At 37.4% G+C, this 15,990-nt stretch overlaps 1 protein-coding gene across 2 annotated transcripts; it reads left to right on the top strand.

Moving 5' to 3' along the window:
- The first annotated feature begins 2,316 nt into the window (after positions 1-2,316).
- Positions 2,317-13,394, top strand: LOC127774390 (nucleoside hydrolase 3). 2 transcript variants are annotated; one of them, XM_052300621.1, is made up of 12 exons: positions 2,317-2,724; positions 6,834-7,013; positions 7,127-7,237; positions 8,074-8,409; positions 9,196-9,372; positions 9,476-9,763; positions 10,127-10,249; positions 11,221-11,418; positions 11,536-11,771; positions 11,855-12,059; positions 12,142-12,444; positions 12,818-13,394. In XM_052300621.1, exons 1-12 carry the CDS (start codon positions 2,548-2,550, stop codon positions 13,115-13,117), a joined length of 2,634 nt encoding a protein of 877 aa, XP_052156581.1. In that variant the 5' UTR covers positions 2,317-2,547; the 3' UTR covers positions 13,118-13,394. The 2 variants fall into 2 exon arrangements, with proteins under 2 accessions (XP_052156581.1, XP_052156582.1); XM_052300622.1 differs by lacking the exon at positions 2,317-2,724 and adding an exon at positions 6,236-6,559.
- Positions 13,395-15,990: the final 2,596 nt, after the last annotated feature.

Here is a 15,990-nt window from a genome sequence, read left to right as displayed (position 1 = left end):
AAAATCTCGAGTATAAAATTAATTATAGGTCGCGATCCTAGCTACCAGTACAAGTACTCCACTCTCAATCAGCCTTTTCTTAATAGATTAGCTCTTAGGATCGTACATCACGTAGAAGCCAAAAAGGCTCTTATCTTTTCGTTCCATCTATCCCCATTCTGCCATCTTCATACACACTTAATTTGTCAGCTACTCCAGCTCCAACGATTGGGACCTGCCCCGGCCGGTGGGCTCTCCGCAGCCAGATATCTCCAAACACCACGCTGCCAACAGTCATGAAGAGTGACAAGACACTCATAATCATTTATGGAGCACTTCCCCCTTCCCTATTAAAAAAACAATATAGAAAAGAATGTGACCCCTCCTAAATTCGTTGTATGGTCACATCCTCACATCCCCATCTAATTTTGTTTTTTTTTTAGGAAGGGAGTACTTAGCATATTAGCATGGGCATGAGGGTATCACGAGTTTAACGTGTGGGAGCGTACTATTGCCAAAGGTATTTGGAGAAAAAGGGGACAATGATATGCAGGAAAAGGGATTGATTAGTTCGACAGTGTGCGTGTACCGCAGGACTATGAACGATGGATCTGAAATTATATTATTCCTTCTGCGTACATTAAGTCCTACTCTTTCTTTTTAAATATATGACGCTAACTTTTTAACACATCGTTGTGACAATTTACCTTTTTAAAACTAATGTAAATATAAGAAAATATAAACCATGCATTCTTAAGATATCTTTAGCAATAAACATTTACAATTAAATAAATGATAGATAGTTTTAATAAGACGAGTCCAGTCATAATGTCTAAAAATTGATAATATGATAAATATATATATTTATGTAAAACAGAGTTAATACCTCCAATCACAAATATACATGGTTATTCAAGGAGCGGACATAATGTTTCCACGTTTATGAAGTGGCATAATGTTTAAGGCTTCTTACGAACACATGATATTTGGAAGAAATTTCTTGTGGGCTCTTTTGGAGTCCTTTGAAATTTCTATAAAACGACCTTAAAAATTACTGGAATTTTATAGGATATTTAACATGAGATCAAACCTTTTTGAACAATTCCTTTTGTCACTCTCACTCCAAATTCATGTACTATTTCCATGAAGCATCTAAACAACGTGATTGAGCAATTCCTATTTTTTTACACTCCTTTTTTAGATAATGGAAATAACTCCGGCCTTTACTCAAAAAGAGCTACAACCACTTATTACACAGACTTGCTTAACAGCGATCACACACCACAGAGTTCACAAGACACACTTTGAATTCAGCAATACTCAAATACAAACTAATAGGCACCAACACAAGATAAATAAATCACAATTATTGAATCATATTTGTGAATCTCCACCCGAAGTTGGCGAAAATATGCATGACCGCTGAAATCGAAGTAGCATGTTTTTTCCCCAACCCTATAGGAATTAAAAACACAACCACCAGAAAGAGAAGCCCTTTAATTGCCCCATTGGAAAAATTAAACCAAATGAAAGTTTACAAGAGGTTAATCTCTTGCTCATTTCCCCTATGAAATTGACTATAGGAATGAGATCTTTTGAAAAAAAAGATTATATCTTCTTCCTATGAAGAATCAAATGGGTCCATGGAAAAAATTCCAAAGGAAATGAACAATCCTCTAAAAATCTTTTGCCTATCCTTCATTTCAATGTTCCTTATAATTTTTTTTGCGGGGAATGTTCCTTATAATTGTTGGTGGAAGAAGGATTTTTTAATTTTTTTAATTAGTTAGACAATTATTTGTATATGTCTACAGTAGGACTATTGCCGATGGGTTTGATATGAGCCTGTCAACATGTCCCTGCTAAGCTTAAGACTCATATATGTACCGGTTGTAAATAAGAATTGGCCATATATATGTTCCCCTATGTGTGTCAGTTGTAAACAATAATCATGGTTTATCAGTGATGCTCTTATGGTGCCGGCTGCGAATATGACATCTACGGTGCATGAGGTTTGTAAACTGGCAGCGTAGACATGCTTTCCTGTGTTGGTGATACTGTTTTCTCTGCATATTTGTGTTAATAAATGTAACTTCCTATATTTATGAAGTGACAGATAATGTTTATATATATATATATATTACCTTGTTAAAGAAAAAAAAACATATATTGAGATAGCATGCATATACTTACAAAATGAAAGCACCTAGGTTTTTAAAATCCATCCATTTGTAGATCTAGCTAGTATGAGTGTGCATGTGCCAACAGCCTTCCTACTAGTCCCTACGCATACGCGGATACGCCCATATATACGGCCCATACCCAATCGTCCTTCTCTCTCTGAGTCGCGCGAGCTAGCATTTAATGGCTTGCCCTGGACCCTGATGGTGGCAGGGTAGCTAGCTCACTCGACTTGCTTCGTTAACTATCCAATCCTCCGTTAACTGCTCGCTGAATTGGATAGCAGACTACGGCGACTGCCACACAGGGTCTCTCTCTCTCCAGTCTCCAGCTCGGGCGCCGGTGGTGTCGTTGCCGCCGCCCGTGTAGATAACGGACGGGACGAAGATGACGCCGCTGCGGAGGGCGGCGACGGCGGTGCTGGTGGTGGTCCTCGCCGTCGTCGTGGCGGCGGCGGCGGCGGCGAAGCCGAGGAGGATACTGGTGGACACGGACATGGACACCGACGACCTCTTCGCGCTGCTCTACCTCCTCAAGCAGAACCGCTCCGAGTTCGAGCTCAAGGTTAGTGTGGTGATGCTGCAGCCACGTACGTCTCAGCACGTATCGTGTATAGCTTCTTAATTTCTCTTGCATGCATGGTTGATGACTTGATTGGTGGTAGTAGTAGTAGTAATGGTTTTGCTTACCTTCTTGCATTTCTCTGCAAGTCCGCATTCCTGCCTAACTAGGATTATCGTCATGTGGATCATATATATCCAAGCAAAGAAAATATAGGAGATAATACGTTGGTTAGGCATTGCCTTTGATCGTTCCTTGCAGTGACAACTAATATATTGCTGCTTTTGATTGGAGCTCCATACTCTTGAAAGAAACCAAAAATTGCTGTTTCCATGAATGAAGCACATGCAGCTAGCTAGCTAATACTGGCAAACCTCATAACTGTTCTTCATTTCTACTATTGCTCTTCTTTCTTTTCTTTTTTTTTGTCGAATGCGTATATAATAGCCATACAGTACGTACTCGTGAGCGATCCATATTAACATCTTCGGTCCTATCATAGTTCAGTCGATGTCTATGGGCGACAAAACATTTCCAAACAAAACGGTGCATGTCACGACTAACCATGTACTGCAGCAGCAGACTAGTAGAGCCGACAGTTGGACCTGACAAGGAAAAGGATCCCATGCATCCACATGTACGGTTTACCAAGTCCCTTTAATTTATCCTCTTGTTTTGTGTTCAATTTTGGATTTTGAGTAACTCGTAGTGGCTTAACATAAACATAAACAAAGAGTATAAACATTGGTTTAGACGATTGCTATATGTATAAACATTTTTATGCAATATTTATATAATATACAAACAACTCTTATAAATTGTTTGCTTATTCATTTACAACAAATTCATATAATTACTGGTATAATTATATATATGGAAATCTATACTCTTTTAAAAGACACTATTTTTTTTTTTGAAAAGAAGGCAAGAAATTTGCCTTATATATTGATAGAGAAGGGATTTAAAAGACACTATTGGTGGCAGTGAATTTACCATCTACACCATTTGTTTTGTAGTTTTTTATAAGTTAGTATGATATTTTCTGATATTTAACATAGTTTAGTATTTGTTTTAAACAAGTTAATACCATATATTTAAATAAATAAACAAGTGATACTAATATATTTAATAAAAATATATTTTCAATGATATTATTATAATATATATAATTTTTTATCCATAGTAAAGCATAAGTATTTTGCTAGTATGGTGTAAAATTGCCTATTAAACCGTGTGCTGGGATCAACAAAGGACATTCATATTAATTCTCCTTACATCCTCCGTCCCACCAAATATCCTAGCATCATCGCGTAGATGCCACCAATATTGTTCATGCCTTTTAACTGTATAAATAACATAACATATAAATCCTATACAACATTTCCTTATTTTGTGTACTTAACAGCTCGTTCCTAACACTCAAAACTACCCATGAAGTCGACCCAAACGTATATATCTTGGACTTGTGAAATGGCTGATCGTACGTATCTTGGACTTTTGGTTTTTAATGAATGAGAAATCGTCTCTCTCTCTATATATATACCTTCCCGCCTTCCCGGAAGCAAACTTTCCCGACCTCGTGTTGTGTACTATACTAGCTATATGCATATTTTTCTCTCCAAATAATTCAACTTGATCCTGACTCGTACTCAAATTGCCCATTAATATTTTGCTTTAGAATACAAGCAAGCTAGCAAATTGGTCAAACTTGTAGAAGTTCTGTCATTGCATATATATATATATATATATATATATACATCGATCACGTTGATCGATCATCTCTCCGCGTGCGCCACGAACTTGTATTCGAGCATATGTAAATTAATTAAGACGTACCCGAGATATTTTGGTTTTATTCATTTAATTTTAATCAAGTTTATACAACGATACAGTAATATTTTCAATATCAAACAAATATACTATAAAAATACACGTTCAACAGTTAATACAATGAAATAAATTTGGTATAAATGTTACTACATTATATTTTTCTATATGATGCATGCATGATTGGTTAGACTTAAATAAGTTTAACTTAATTAGCATAATACAAAAACATCTTACCTTCAAACAAAACGAGCAGAATCTGCTCCTAATTACATGCAAATTCAACTGCCCCCCCCCCCACCAAAAAAAAAAAATATATGAACAAGGCATTGCTGGTTGCATGGCAGTGTCATTACTCGAGCATAATTAAAGTACAGGAGTTAGCTATAGGCAAGATAGTGATGGAGCATCTTCCCTTTGACTATATGCTACCTGCACTTCACCACCACATTTCATGATTAAGCCATATATCTCCCAAAAGTGAACCGAGAGATTAGCTAACTCAATTTCAAAGAGTATTTCTTGCGGTTGGTCGGTTGGGAATTTGATGACGTGTGTATGTAAGCCAACATTTTTGTTGATTCCATTTTGTGCTAACTAAGAGGATGGGCGCCATCGAAACTTGTATTATTCTCTCTCTTTGTTTTTATCTCAAATAATAGATTACTTCCATAGCTAGTATATATCAATATGATATTTGTTATGATACGTCTATACCGTCACATATTTTTTTGCATAAAAAACGACACATATCGCGCGGAGAGATTGCTTGGCACATTACTTTTCTAAGAATAATATAATCGTATTAATCCACTAAGCTTTAAATCTTAATATACATGAATTTATTTAAGTGTAAGTGAACTTTAAACATAAATTTAGTGAGACCGGCGTCGTTGATTTTTCTATCTTTGAGCATGTGTTAGGGGTATATTTTACATACGTGTGAGTGTGGCGTTACATCTTTAGTGTTGAGCATTTATGTGTAATCGGAAAAAAAAAAGAGCGTGTAGAAGTCTTGTAGCAGTACATTGGATCCTTTACCGAGTGTTCACGCAGGCTAGATTATTCTTTTACAAGAAGATTCGTGATAAAACTTCACCACGATTTGTACCGATCAATGCATTGACCAGAATCCGTTAAGAATATTCAAGTACCCATTTGGCCATTTCTAAGGGGTACACCGTACACGTTGAAAATTGCTCTAACAAATCTATCCAAACTTGCTAAGTAAGCATAACTCAACTGGTTAGTTTTTTTATTAAATCAATCTATCTGGATTTAAGTCCTAGATTTGACACAGGGATTCGCATTTGCGGCTAATTATTCCTTCAGTGGTAGACGATGTACCCTTTAACAGTTATGTGTCTATGATAGTTATGTGTCCATGATGATTTCGTCAATTTCAAGATATACGGACGACTGAGTTTGTTTCAAAAAAATCTGCCCAATTTTTTTAAAATTTTTTTCTGCAAAACTCTGAACTCATTGTTCTTTTTTTAACTGAAAAAGATCGGGCAACTGACAGTTACACTAACGGGTTAAATTCTCAAGCTCAACTAGGGTAGCAACAAATTTAGGCCCATCAATAATTTTTCCTATCCGGATACTTTCAAGGTTTGGGCTGTTGGCCCATTAAATTTGTGAAGCGGATGAGGTCGCCGGTGGGATGGGGCGCCGGCGCCGCCACCACCACGGCCACACGACAATGCCACCGACGAGCGCCCGTGGACGGAGCGCGGCGTCGCGTCGACTCCGGCGGGATACGTGGTCGCGTGGCGATGCCGAGGGCAGCGGCCGGCCGGGGGAGCAAGTGTGGCGGCGACACCACGGCGGCGGCGGCGGCGGCGGCGGCAGGCGAATTCAAACTAGGTGGCGATGGCGCACTCCACCTATCACCGTGGATTCGGAGGAGGATCCCGTATAGGGGGATCTGCGCGAGCGGCTGGGACACTCGAGGCAACTGGCCTGAGTTCTCCGCGCTGCCGCGGGCTACCGGGGAATGTGCGGAATGGTGAGAAATCGAAGCAGCTTGTTTCTTCCGCGTTCGCATTAGCCACCCAAGGAGCAATTGGTAGCTATTGATCGGAAATTTGGAATCGATGATGATTTTACAGCGATTGTGTGTCAAGCTAAGGATTGATGTAGCCGCTCAGTTAAATAGTGATTTTACACCGACTGATTATGCAAATTTTCTTCTGACATTATCTATGGTAGTATTAGACAAGTTCTTTGTGGGTCTTTGCAAGAAATCGATGGTACATTACTCTTCTTGTAAACATGAGCAGGCGGTCACCATCGACGTGAATGCGTGGACCGATGCTGGTCATGCTGTGAATCATCTCTATGATATGCTATACATGATGGGCCGTGATGACATCCCAGTTGGTGTTGGTGGTGATGGTGGTATATCAGGCCATGGCACCATACACCCGAACGTTGGTGGTTATTTACCTCTGATTGATCAGGTACAATTTAGAATTCATCACTTTGTTATGATCTAGACCAAAATATGCAGTAGAATTGCCCAAATTTATGTCTGCTTTTTTAGGATCACTAATATACAAACGTTCAAATTTAGGGCATGACAACCTTTGGGCCCTGCCGGTATAGGCAGGCTATTCCACTTGAAGGCGGTGGGCGGTTGGACATCGACACAAACTCTGGCATAAGAAAAGGCTTCCTTCCACAGGTATGCTTCATTTTGTGCTCCTTCTTGTCGAATGCCGCAATTTTGGTGTTCAGGTAGGATAAGTGCACACTGCATCTCTCGCAAAGAAAGTGCACATAGTAGTTAAATCGTTGTTCCTAAAATTGGTCAGTTTTCGCACCACTGCACCACTACATAATTTTGTGCCAACATATCATTTTAAATTGAGGTACTTTAAGTTGATTGGAGTATCTAATATCCTTAGATCTAAAATCCTTTAGTCGGAGCAAATGTCAAACACGGCAATAAAATTTGGTCCTACGGTCTCTCCTTCTCATTTCCTTGTTAACTTAGCAGTTGTCTTGCTAACACAAAGTTGTTGGAACTTCAAAACTACCAGCAAGAACTCTGTATATTGACAATGTGCTCCTAGGACTGCTCTATGTTTCTTTTGTCTATTTCAAAGAGCTACACTGACTATTTGGATGGATTTTTCTATTATTCTTTAAGACTTCCAACAAAGTCATGTTGTAAACATTTCAGGCAGAAGGGCAGATATCAACAATATTGTATAAATGTCTCTAGAAACTGGTCATCTTTCACTTGGTCTCTAATTGGTTTGTAGTTTGAGGCAAGCTGACTAGTAAGAATTTATGGATGACAGTATGACACTAAAAAATCATTGCTGTTATCTGAACACTTGTATTTGCAGTATCAGTGAACTGGGTCTGGGGAATTCGGGGATGCCATTTGGCATTTTCAATATCAATCAATCGCTGAAGTGTGCTTTGATCTTTTCTGCAAGAATATTACTGGCTAATCTGGCTATTTTCGTTTTTATTACCAGCTCCAATGTACTCTTTTAATATGTAAAACAGGGTAACAGAAGATACATACCACTTTATCAGTCTACAGCACAGCAAGTGTTGATAGAGACAATATCAGCAGGCCCTACAACCGTCATGCTAATAGGGTCACATACGAACTTCGCCATTTTTCTTATGACACATCCACACCTGAAAAAAAACGTGGAGCACATATACATTATGGGTGGTGGAGTGAGATCGGAGAACCCTACAGGTTGCTGCCCAAAAAATTCTACCACATCTTGCACGCCACAGCAGTGTGGTGACCATGGTAACTTATTTACTAGCTACAGAACCAATCCGAATGCAGAATTCAACATGTTTGCAGATCCTTTTGCTGCATATCAGGTATATGGCCCAGATTTACATGTTAGGCTGTGCCACCGTTTTCTTTTGTTGAAATTTGGAAGTAGATTTTTGCAATGCCTTACTGATCTGATCTCTATCGTTAAATTTAAGGTCTTCAGTATCTCTTCTCCATAAGGAGTAAAGTCAGAAACTTACATTTCATCCCATCCTGTACTGCTTTTCTTAATTAATATGTACCTTAAGTTCCTCTGTTGGTTTTAAATTAATATGTACTCAATTAGTACATGCTGACATACTCGTTAACCTTGTTCTTCTTTTGTATCTAAGAGACTTGAACTCTTTTATTAGACTAGTATCATATAACAGCTATAGAAGACTTGGTTTCTAAAATGAAAACTTCCATCTATGATTCTTTTGTTGAAGAAAGAATTTTATGCTACATTTACTTATATCTAAACTCTTTTTTACTTCATCATTCTTAATATTTATCTAGCAGATTATCTATACTCCTTGAAAAGACTCCAATGGTGGTGGCAGTGAATCTGCCATCCCACCTACTCCCATTACAATTTTTACATATTACCCCTTGAACTTCTTAATATTACATAACAACTAAATTTGGATGGATAGCAACATATAAAATTAATAAATGTATAGCCACATATAAAATTATGTGGATAGCCACATTTTCCTATAGGGAAAATGTGGATAACATATTTCACGGAAAATATGATTTATTCATTTTAGAAATATGGTGATATTTTTCCTGTTATCTGTAGCAAAACACAGGCCTTTAGCTAGTATAATATAATTTATTCATTTCAGGTGTTCCATTCTGGCATTGCAATCACCCTTGTCCCTCTTGATGCAACTAATACAATTCCGGTCAATGAGGAGTTCTTTCATGCATTCCAACAACAACAAAGTACATATGAAGCACAATATTGTTTTGACTCTTTAAAAATGGCTCGAGACACATGGTTCAATGACGAATTCTATACAGTAAGTTATATGCTTATATCCTTAGATCTTATGTTTGGCACAATATGGGAACCTCTTCACTTTTACCTTATTATTATTTTTCTCTTCTGCTGACCTAATGCAGAGCTACTTTATGTGGGATTCCTTTACTTCTGGTGTAGCTCTATCCAGCATGCGCAATGACAATAATTGCCAATCTGAAAATGATTTCGCCGAGCTTAAATATATGAACATAACAGTAATAACATCAAATAAACCATATGGTATACACGATGGCTCAAACCCATTGTTCGATGATCATGTCATTCCCAAGTTTGGTCTTCAAAAGGGTGGAGTTCATAGCGGTCATGTTCAGACTGGAATTACAGATAGCTTCTGCCTTGCAAAGGAAAGTAAGAAAGGAAGATGCGAGGTATGACATTGCCAAATTGATCTTTATGGGAAAATTCCATTATTTTTTATTATATTATTACTGCTTCCATTTAACTTCATTAGCCTTCCTCTTATGCGTACATAACCAGTTATATCATGGAGTTGCATAGATTTTTTTTTTTAAAAGTAAACGTGAACTTAAGTTGTCATATGGATACATGTGTATATATATATATATATAGACACACACACACACACACACACACACACACACACACACACTAAAGGAATACATTAATTGGAGTTACTTCCATAGTTCCATGATGTTAGTGAAATAGTGCTTTGGACATAATCTGCTGTGCATGACATATTCCATTTTCTGACAAATTTAATTTTATCATAGGATGGATATACTAAGGAAGAGTCTGGTCCAGAAGCAGTTTGCGTTTGTGTTGCTACAAAGGCTAAAGTAAATGTAGATAAAAGTAGCCTGCTAGATAGGGAATTCTTTAAGAGCTTCCTCGAGGTAAGCTGTTCACTTGCAGCTCTCAAGGTTGAATATGAACTTCTTTTTGTATGATATCTAAGTTTTTTGGTCAAAATTTAATGTCTAACCTGTGCGAATCCAATCAGCTGGCTAGTTTCCAGCTAGTTGGATTCGTCATGCATAAAATGTAAACTGTAGCCATTATTGTTCTTTCTGTATTTGCTAATAGTTCTAAATGCTTGCAGAAATTTGGAAATTTTCATATTGAGTTGGGTTTTTTTGGGGGCATTGAATCGGCACCTAGGCACCTTAGTATTTCTGCTACTCCCTCCATCCCATAATATAAGGCGCCCACGCATTTCAAGATTCCACCTTCAAAACATTTTAACCAATATTTAGTATATTATGAATTAAATTTTACTTGCTAAAAATTATATCATTGAATTGACATTTGATTTACTTTCATATGGTTATAATTTTGTTGCTACAAACCTTATAGTATATGAGAAATTATAAGATAGATTAGTTTTGGAGATCGTGCCAAGTTTGACTATGCCTTATGTTATGGGATAGAGGGAGTATTTCATTATATATGAATAAATCATAAATTTCTTGCTTCCTCAATGATCCATTCAGAATGAGTTTTAAACCAGCACTTGGCACTTCAATATTACTGTTATTTTATTCTAGATGAGAAAATCATAAATTTTTATTCAATATGAAGTCTATGGGTGACAACTGCTACAATGCTGAATCTCTGCATGTGCGCATGCAATAGATTACCTTAGTTTACATGTTGTTTTTCTCCGAATGCTCAGTAGCATTTCATAGCTTAACTGATATTTAGTGATTAATGTTTTGTCACAAAAAAATACTCATGACGGACCTGATGCACTACTATGTAATGTTAGATATGAACAATCTGTGCCTCTTAGCATTTCACAGAAAACATTTACTCTATATTTTTCCCTATTCTTAAAAGACAGTAACAACTAGACTGTGTCCTGCAGACCCTAAATCTCCCTGAGAACACTGGTCTCTTCAACATAACGGCCCAGTTTCCATTTTACAGAGAGGTTCTATACAGGCCAGACTTCACAAACAAAAGTAGGGGGAAACCAGTCATTTTTGACATGGACATGAGTCCTGGAGATTTTATTTCACTTATATACCTTTTGAAGGTGCCTACAGAATTAATAGATTTAAAGGTATGTTTTTTGAAGGTGCAAATAGTGAAAACGGTTCTGCAAAGTGCACCTATGTTGAAAAAATCGTTTTAACTCCTTTATTTGTCTCTACATTACATTGTGATATAATGATTGTAGGGGATTTTGGTCAGTGGCAATGGTTGGGCCAATGTTGCAAGTATTGATATTGTTTATGACATTCTACATATGATGGGCCGTGATGATATTCCTGTTGGCCGTGGTAGCACTTCTGCATTAGGCACTGAAAGTCTTGGTTGCAAGTATGTCAGTGCTATTCCCCAAGGTAGTGGTGGGCTTCTTGATTCTGACACTCTCTATGGACTAGCTCGGTCATTGCCAAGAAGTCCTAGAAGGTATCCTTCCAGTGACCAAATGACAAATATACAATTCAATGTGCATGGTGTAAATATTTACACTTTTATGCTTTCATAACCAGGTATACTGCTGAAAATTCAGTAAAATATGGTGCTCCTAGAGATACTGATCATCCAGAACTTCGACAGCCGTTGGCTTTTGAAGTTTGGCAGTTTGTTAAACATCAACTTGATCCGAATGAGAAGATCACCATTCTTACCAATGGACCTCTTACAAATTTGGCCAACATTGTTCTATCTGACAGGAATGCAAGTTCTGTAATTAAGGTCTGGTCATGTTTGATATCTTTTGATTCTTACAATAACTTCAATTGTATGCATGCTAACTACAAAATTTCTCTCTCTGCAGAGTGTTTATGTTGTTGGAGGTCATATCAGAGATGACAGTAATACAAAGGGAAATGTGTTCACTGTACCATCAAATACTTATGCAGAGTTTAATATATTTCTTGATCCCCTAGCTGCCAAAACAGTACTAGATTCCACTCTGGATATCACACTAATTCCTCTTAGAGCCCAAAGAAAAGCTGCTTCCTTTCATGCGCTCCTTGAAGCTCTGAAGCATGCTGAGACTCCAGAATCACGTTTTGTTCATCACTTGTTAACGTTGCTGCATGACCTTCAACAGAAGCACCAGCTGTATCACCACATGGTAAACATTTGGTACATCTGCATTTCCTTCTATTTATTTGCTATAGCAAAAAAAAAAAAAGGGCCCATAAGAAAAGCCTGAGGTGCAGCACCTTTTTTTTTTCTCATCATGGCCTCTAGAGCGTCTTACTGAGCAACGATAGTCCAAATGAAAGGAAGATATTTTTCATCATTGCTCATGAGAAACTGCAATAAGCTTTGCTTTCTGCCTACATGAATCCTGACTGCTGACTTCTGACCATCCCATTTCCAGTTGGATAGTAACTCAGCCAATGACAGGATACAGAGCCCAAAATTATTGCTCAAACTACTATAGTTTTGTACTTGATACAGTGCTTAACTTTCTTTTGACGGGTAAATTGTGATTATCTTAGGATATGTTTCTGGGAGAACTCCTTGGCGCTGTTTCTTTGGTGGAAGGATCAAATATCAAGCAGTCATTACAACGGAAACCAATAAGCATTGTTGCTAACAGTACTACAAGCATTGATGGGCAGACTGTAGTTGACAACCAGAGTGCAAATTTGGTAAAAGTATTACTCGATTTCAATAGTGAAGAATATTATAAACGGGTGGCCAATTCTCTAGGCGACAAGGAACGGTCTGCCGTTATTAGTGGTTTTGCAGAACAGAGGGCGATCTGGAGCAACCCACCTGAGAATGGGGGGGTATGAAGACAATGATTACCTTTGTATGGTAGTACTGTTTGAAACAAAATGGCAGTTCACTTTTTTTACTAGGTTAGATTCTCTAGCTTATGAAAAGAGCATACCATGTTATTTGTTTCTTCATTATTAGCATAATAAGAAAATCCACATAGTTTGAACATGTAAATGCGCCTGTGCAATAGAATTATCTTCACATGATGGGTCTCATTTAATTTGATAGCACTTGTAAGAAGCTTTGTTTCATTTGCTCAACAGAACCATATTAGGTTTCTTTGATGGTGAATACATGTTCGTTCCGCAGTTCCATCACTTTGCTACTGCATTTTACTTGTCAACACGACGAAGGGCTTGTTTAGATTGTATCCAAAATAAAACTTACCAAATTTTGTTAATGCCAAAATTTTGGCAAGATGGCAATATTGTCAAAATTTTAGCATGATTTCTTATGTATTTACCAAATTTGGCAACAAACTAAACATAGACATTTTTTTGACAACTTTGCTAAAAAATAGTATGGTTGAAAATGGCATCAATCTGAACAGCCCCGAAGTTTCGAGGCTTTGACAAGAATTGAGATTGACCTCAATGGTTTCTGAAAAAAAGTAGCATGTCAAGATCATGGAGAAGCCAAGATAAAACACTATACTCTCAATTGGCCACTCATCTCAAGCCTAGTTGAGACATTGAACTGTTGTTACTGGGGAAGAGTATAATATATTTTTTTGTACTACATTTGGTGCTTTTCTATGTTATCTTTCCACAAACGTTCTCATTCTCAGTGGAAAGGAGAGAAACCAAAACAGTTGGTAAAGCTATCACTTGTCGGAGTTCTCGACGGCTGAAATGTGACGAGGAATCCATAGGGTCAAGCAACTACTGCAGAACATCAGACAGGACACGGTATCATGTTATTATGGAAGTTATCAGATTGCTGTTGTCACAAGGTTCTGATTGTGCAATGCTTCATGGACAGGCACAACCGAGATGCAACCGCTTTTGTCTAATTGGCCGTCATGACATACAGATCTCTCACTTGAGAGAGCCGACTGGTAAAAAAGAACCGGGTGTTAACTCCAAAAGATCTAACCTTGGTGACCGTTTATTCGTATGCCCAGTGTTAGTAATCCAAACTACGTATTGTAAAACTGTTGGGAATTTTGAAATTGTCCATTTAATCCTGAGAAGGGAGGGATTGAAGGGTGCTAGTAATCCAAAGTACGCATTGCAAAATTGTTGGGAATTTTGAAATTGTCCATTTAATCCTGAGAAGGGAGGGATTGAAGGGTGCTAGTAATCCAAAGTACGCATTGCAAAATTGTTGGGAATTTTGAAATTGTCCATTTAATCCTGAGAAGGGAGGGATTGAAGGGTGTTAGTAATCCAAACTACGCATTGCAAAATTGTTGGGAATTTTGAAATTGCCATTTAATCCTGAGAAGGGAGGGATTAAAGGTGTGAAATTATTCCCCTACAAACCTCCTTCAATTCTCTTATAGAAAGATTGACCGAATAGAATATGGAAGTGTTTGGTTCGATATCTGTTATTGTTTCACAGTCCTGGTTGCAGCACAATTCCTCAGCTATGTGAATTGCAATCCCTTTCTTTTGAAATATGTTGCATTTTTCATTTAAAATAAATATTTTGCGTTATTGTTACCACTCTGTTTAACGTACTCAAGCAACCGTGAAAAGCTGTCATCTTTTAGACCTTCTAGGGGAGTATAGGACTTCTATGAATTTTGCTGGAATTGAACAAATTCCTGTGATAATCCTAGGGAATCCTTGTGTTCTAAAGAGTCCCTTTGCAATGTATATTTTTTTTCTCAATCTTCTTGATGACTAGAACTAGAATCTCACCAACTACATATTTAGTAGGCTGATTGAGTGGATATTTTAATGTGATTTTCCAGGCTTCATAACCACAATCAGTGGCTTGTGAGCATTAGGATAACCACACCATTACCCTGTTGGGAGGAATTAAAGATTTTGAGAAGTAGCGGGTGAGCATCCAGCTATTAATACTATTTAAAAAACTGTGATCTAGCTTACTTATATATTTTTTTTAATTCTACAACAAGAAGTTTCTTCCGTGCTATAGCTTATAATCACAATAGCATCAATTTAGGCAAAGATTTTTCCAATAACAAATGTATCCATAGGGTGTACATGTCTCATCACTTCACTTTCCAAAATCGTATCATATGAATTACTTGCTTCAAACTATAGATAAACTTCTTGATCAATCTATGTACCTTTCCAACCATTAATATACAAGGGTGGCGTGTTTCGATATGGACATCTCCATTCAAAATCAACATCGAAGGTGATCTTCGCTGAATTTGCTACTCGTACGACCATGGTTCAATCTGTGGGAAGCCGTTGTCTGAAACTGTTCACTCTGCTACGTGATGTAGGAGTATGTGCCTGTGTATTTCTTCTGTTCTCTTGAAAGAAATTTCCTTGTACCATACGACACTTAGGGCCTTTATGCTAAAAAAACCTTACCAAATTTTAGCATTAGCATAGTTACCAAAATTTTGGTAACTTGACAAAATTTTGGCAGGATTTCTTATATAATTATCAAAATTTGACAGCAAACTAAATGTAACCACTTTTTTTGACAACTTTACCAAAATTTGGTAAGGTTGAAAATGGCATTAAAGGCTTGTTCACTTTGAGTCATTTTCAACCTTACCAAATTTTAGTAAAATTGCCAAAAAAATGGCTGCATTTAGTTTGCTGCCAAATTTGGGTAACTATATAAGAAATCCTGCAAAAAATTTGGCAACTTACCAAAATTTTGAAAATTTGGTAAGGTTTTTTGTGACATCAAAGTGAACAAGCCCTTACTCTTCAGATAAAACCAGTATTGCAAAGGA

This window comes from Oryza glaberrima, chromosome 5, assembly GCF_000147395.1.
Source record: "Oryza glaberrima chromosome 5, OglaRS2, whole genome shotgun sequence".
Classification (NCBI taxonomy): Eukaryota; Viridiplantae; Streptophyta; class Magnoliopsida; order Poales; family Poaceae; genus Oryza; species Oryza glaberrima.
The sequence above is the reverse complement of the archived record's forward strand: the minus strand, read 5'-3'. Positions and strand labels throughout refer to the sequence as shown.

Coding starts and splice junctions, on each gene's coding strand:
- LOC127774390 (XM_052300621.1), top strand. CDS start 2,548: ATGACGCCGCTGCGGAGGGCGGCGACGGCGGTGCTGGTGGTGGTCCTC. Junction 7,238..8,073: donor GAAAAGGCTTCCTTCCACAG/GTATGCTTCATT, acceptor TATGTAAAACAG/GGTAACAGAAGATACATACC. Junction 11,419..11,535: donor CAGAATTAATAGATTTAAAG/GTATGTTTTTTG, acceptor TAATGATTGTAG/GGGATTTTGGTCAGTGGCAA.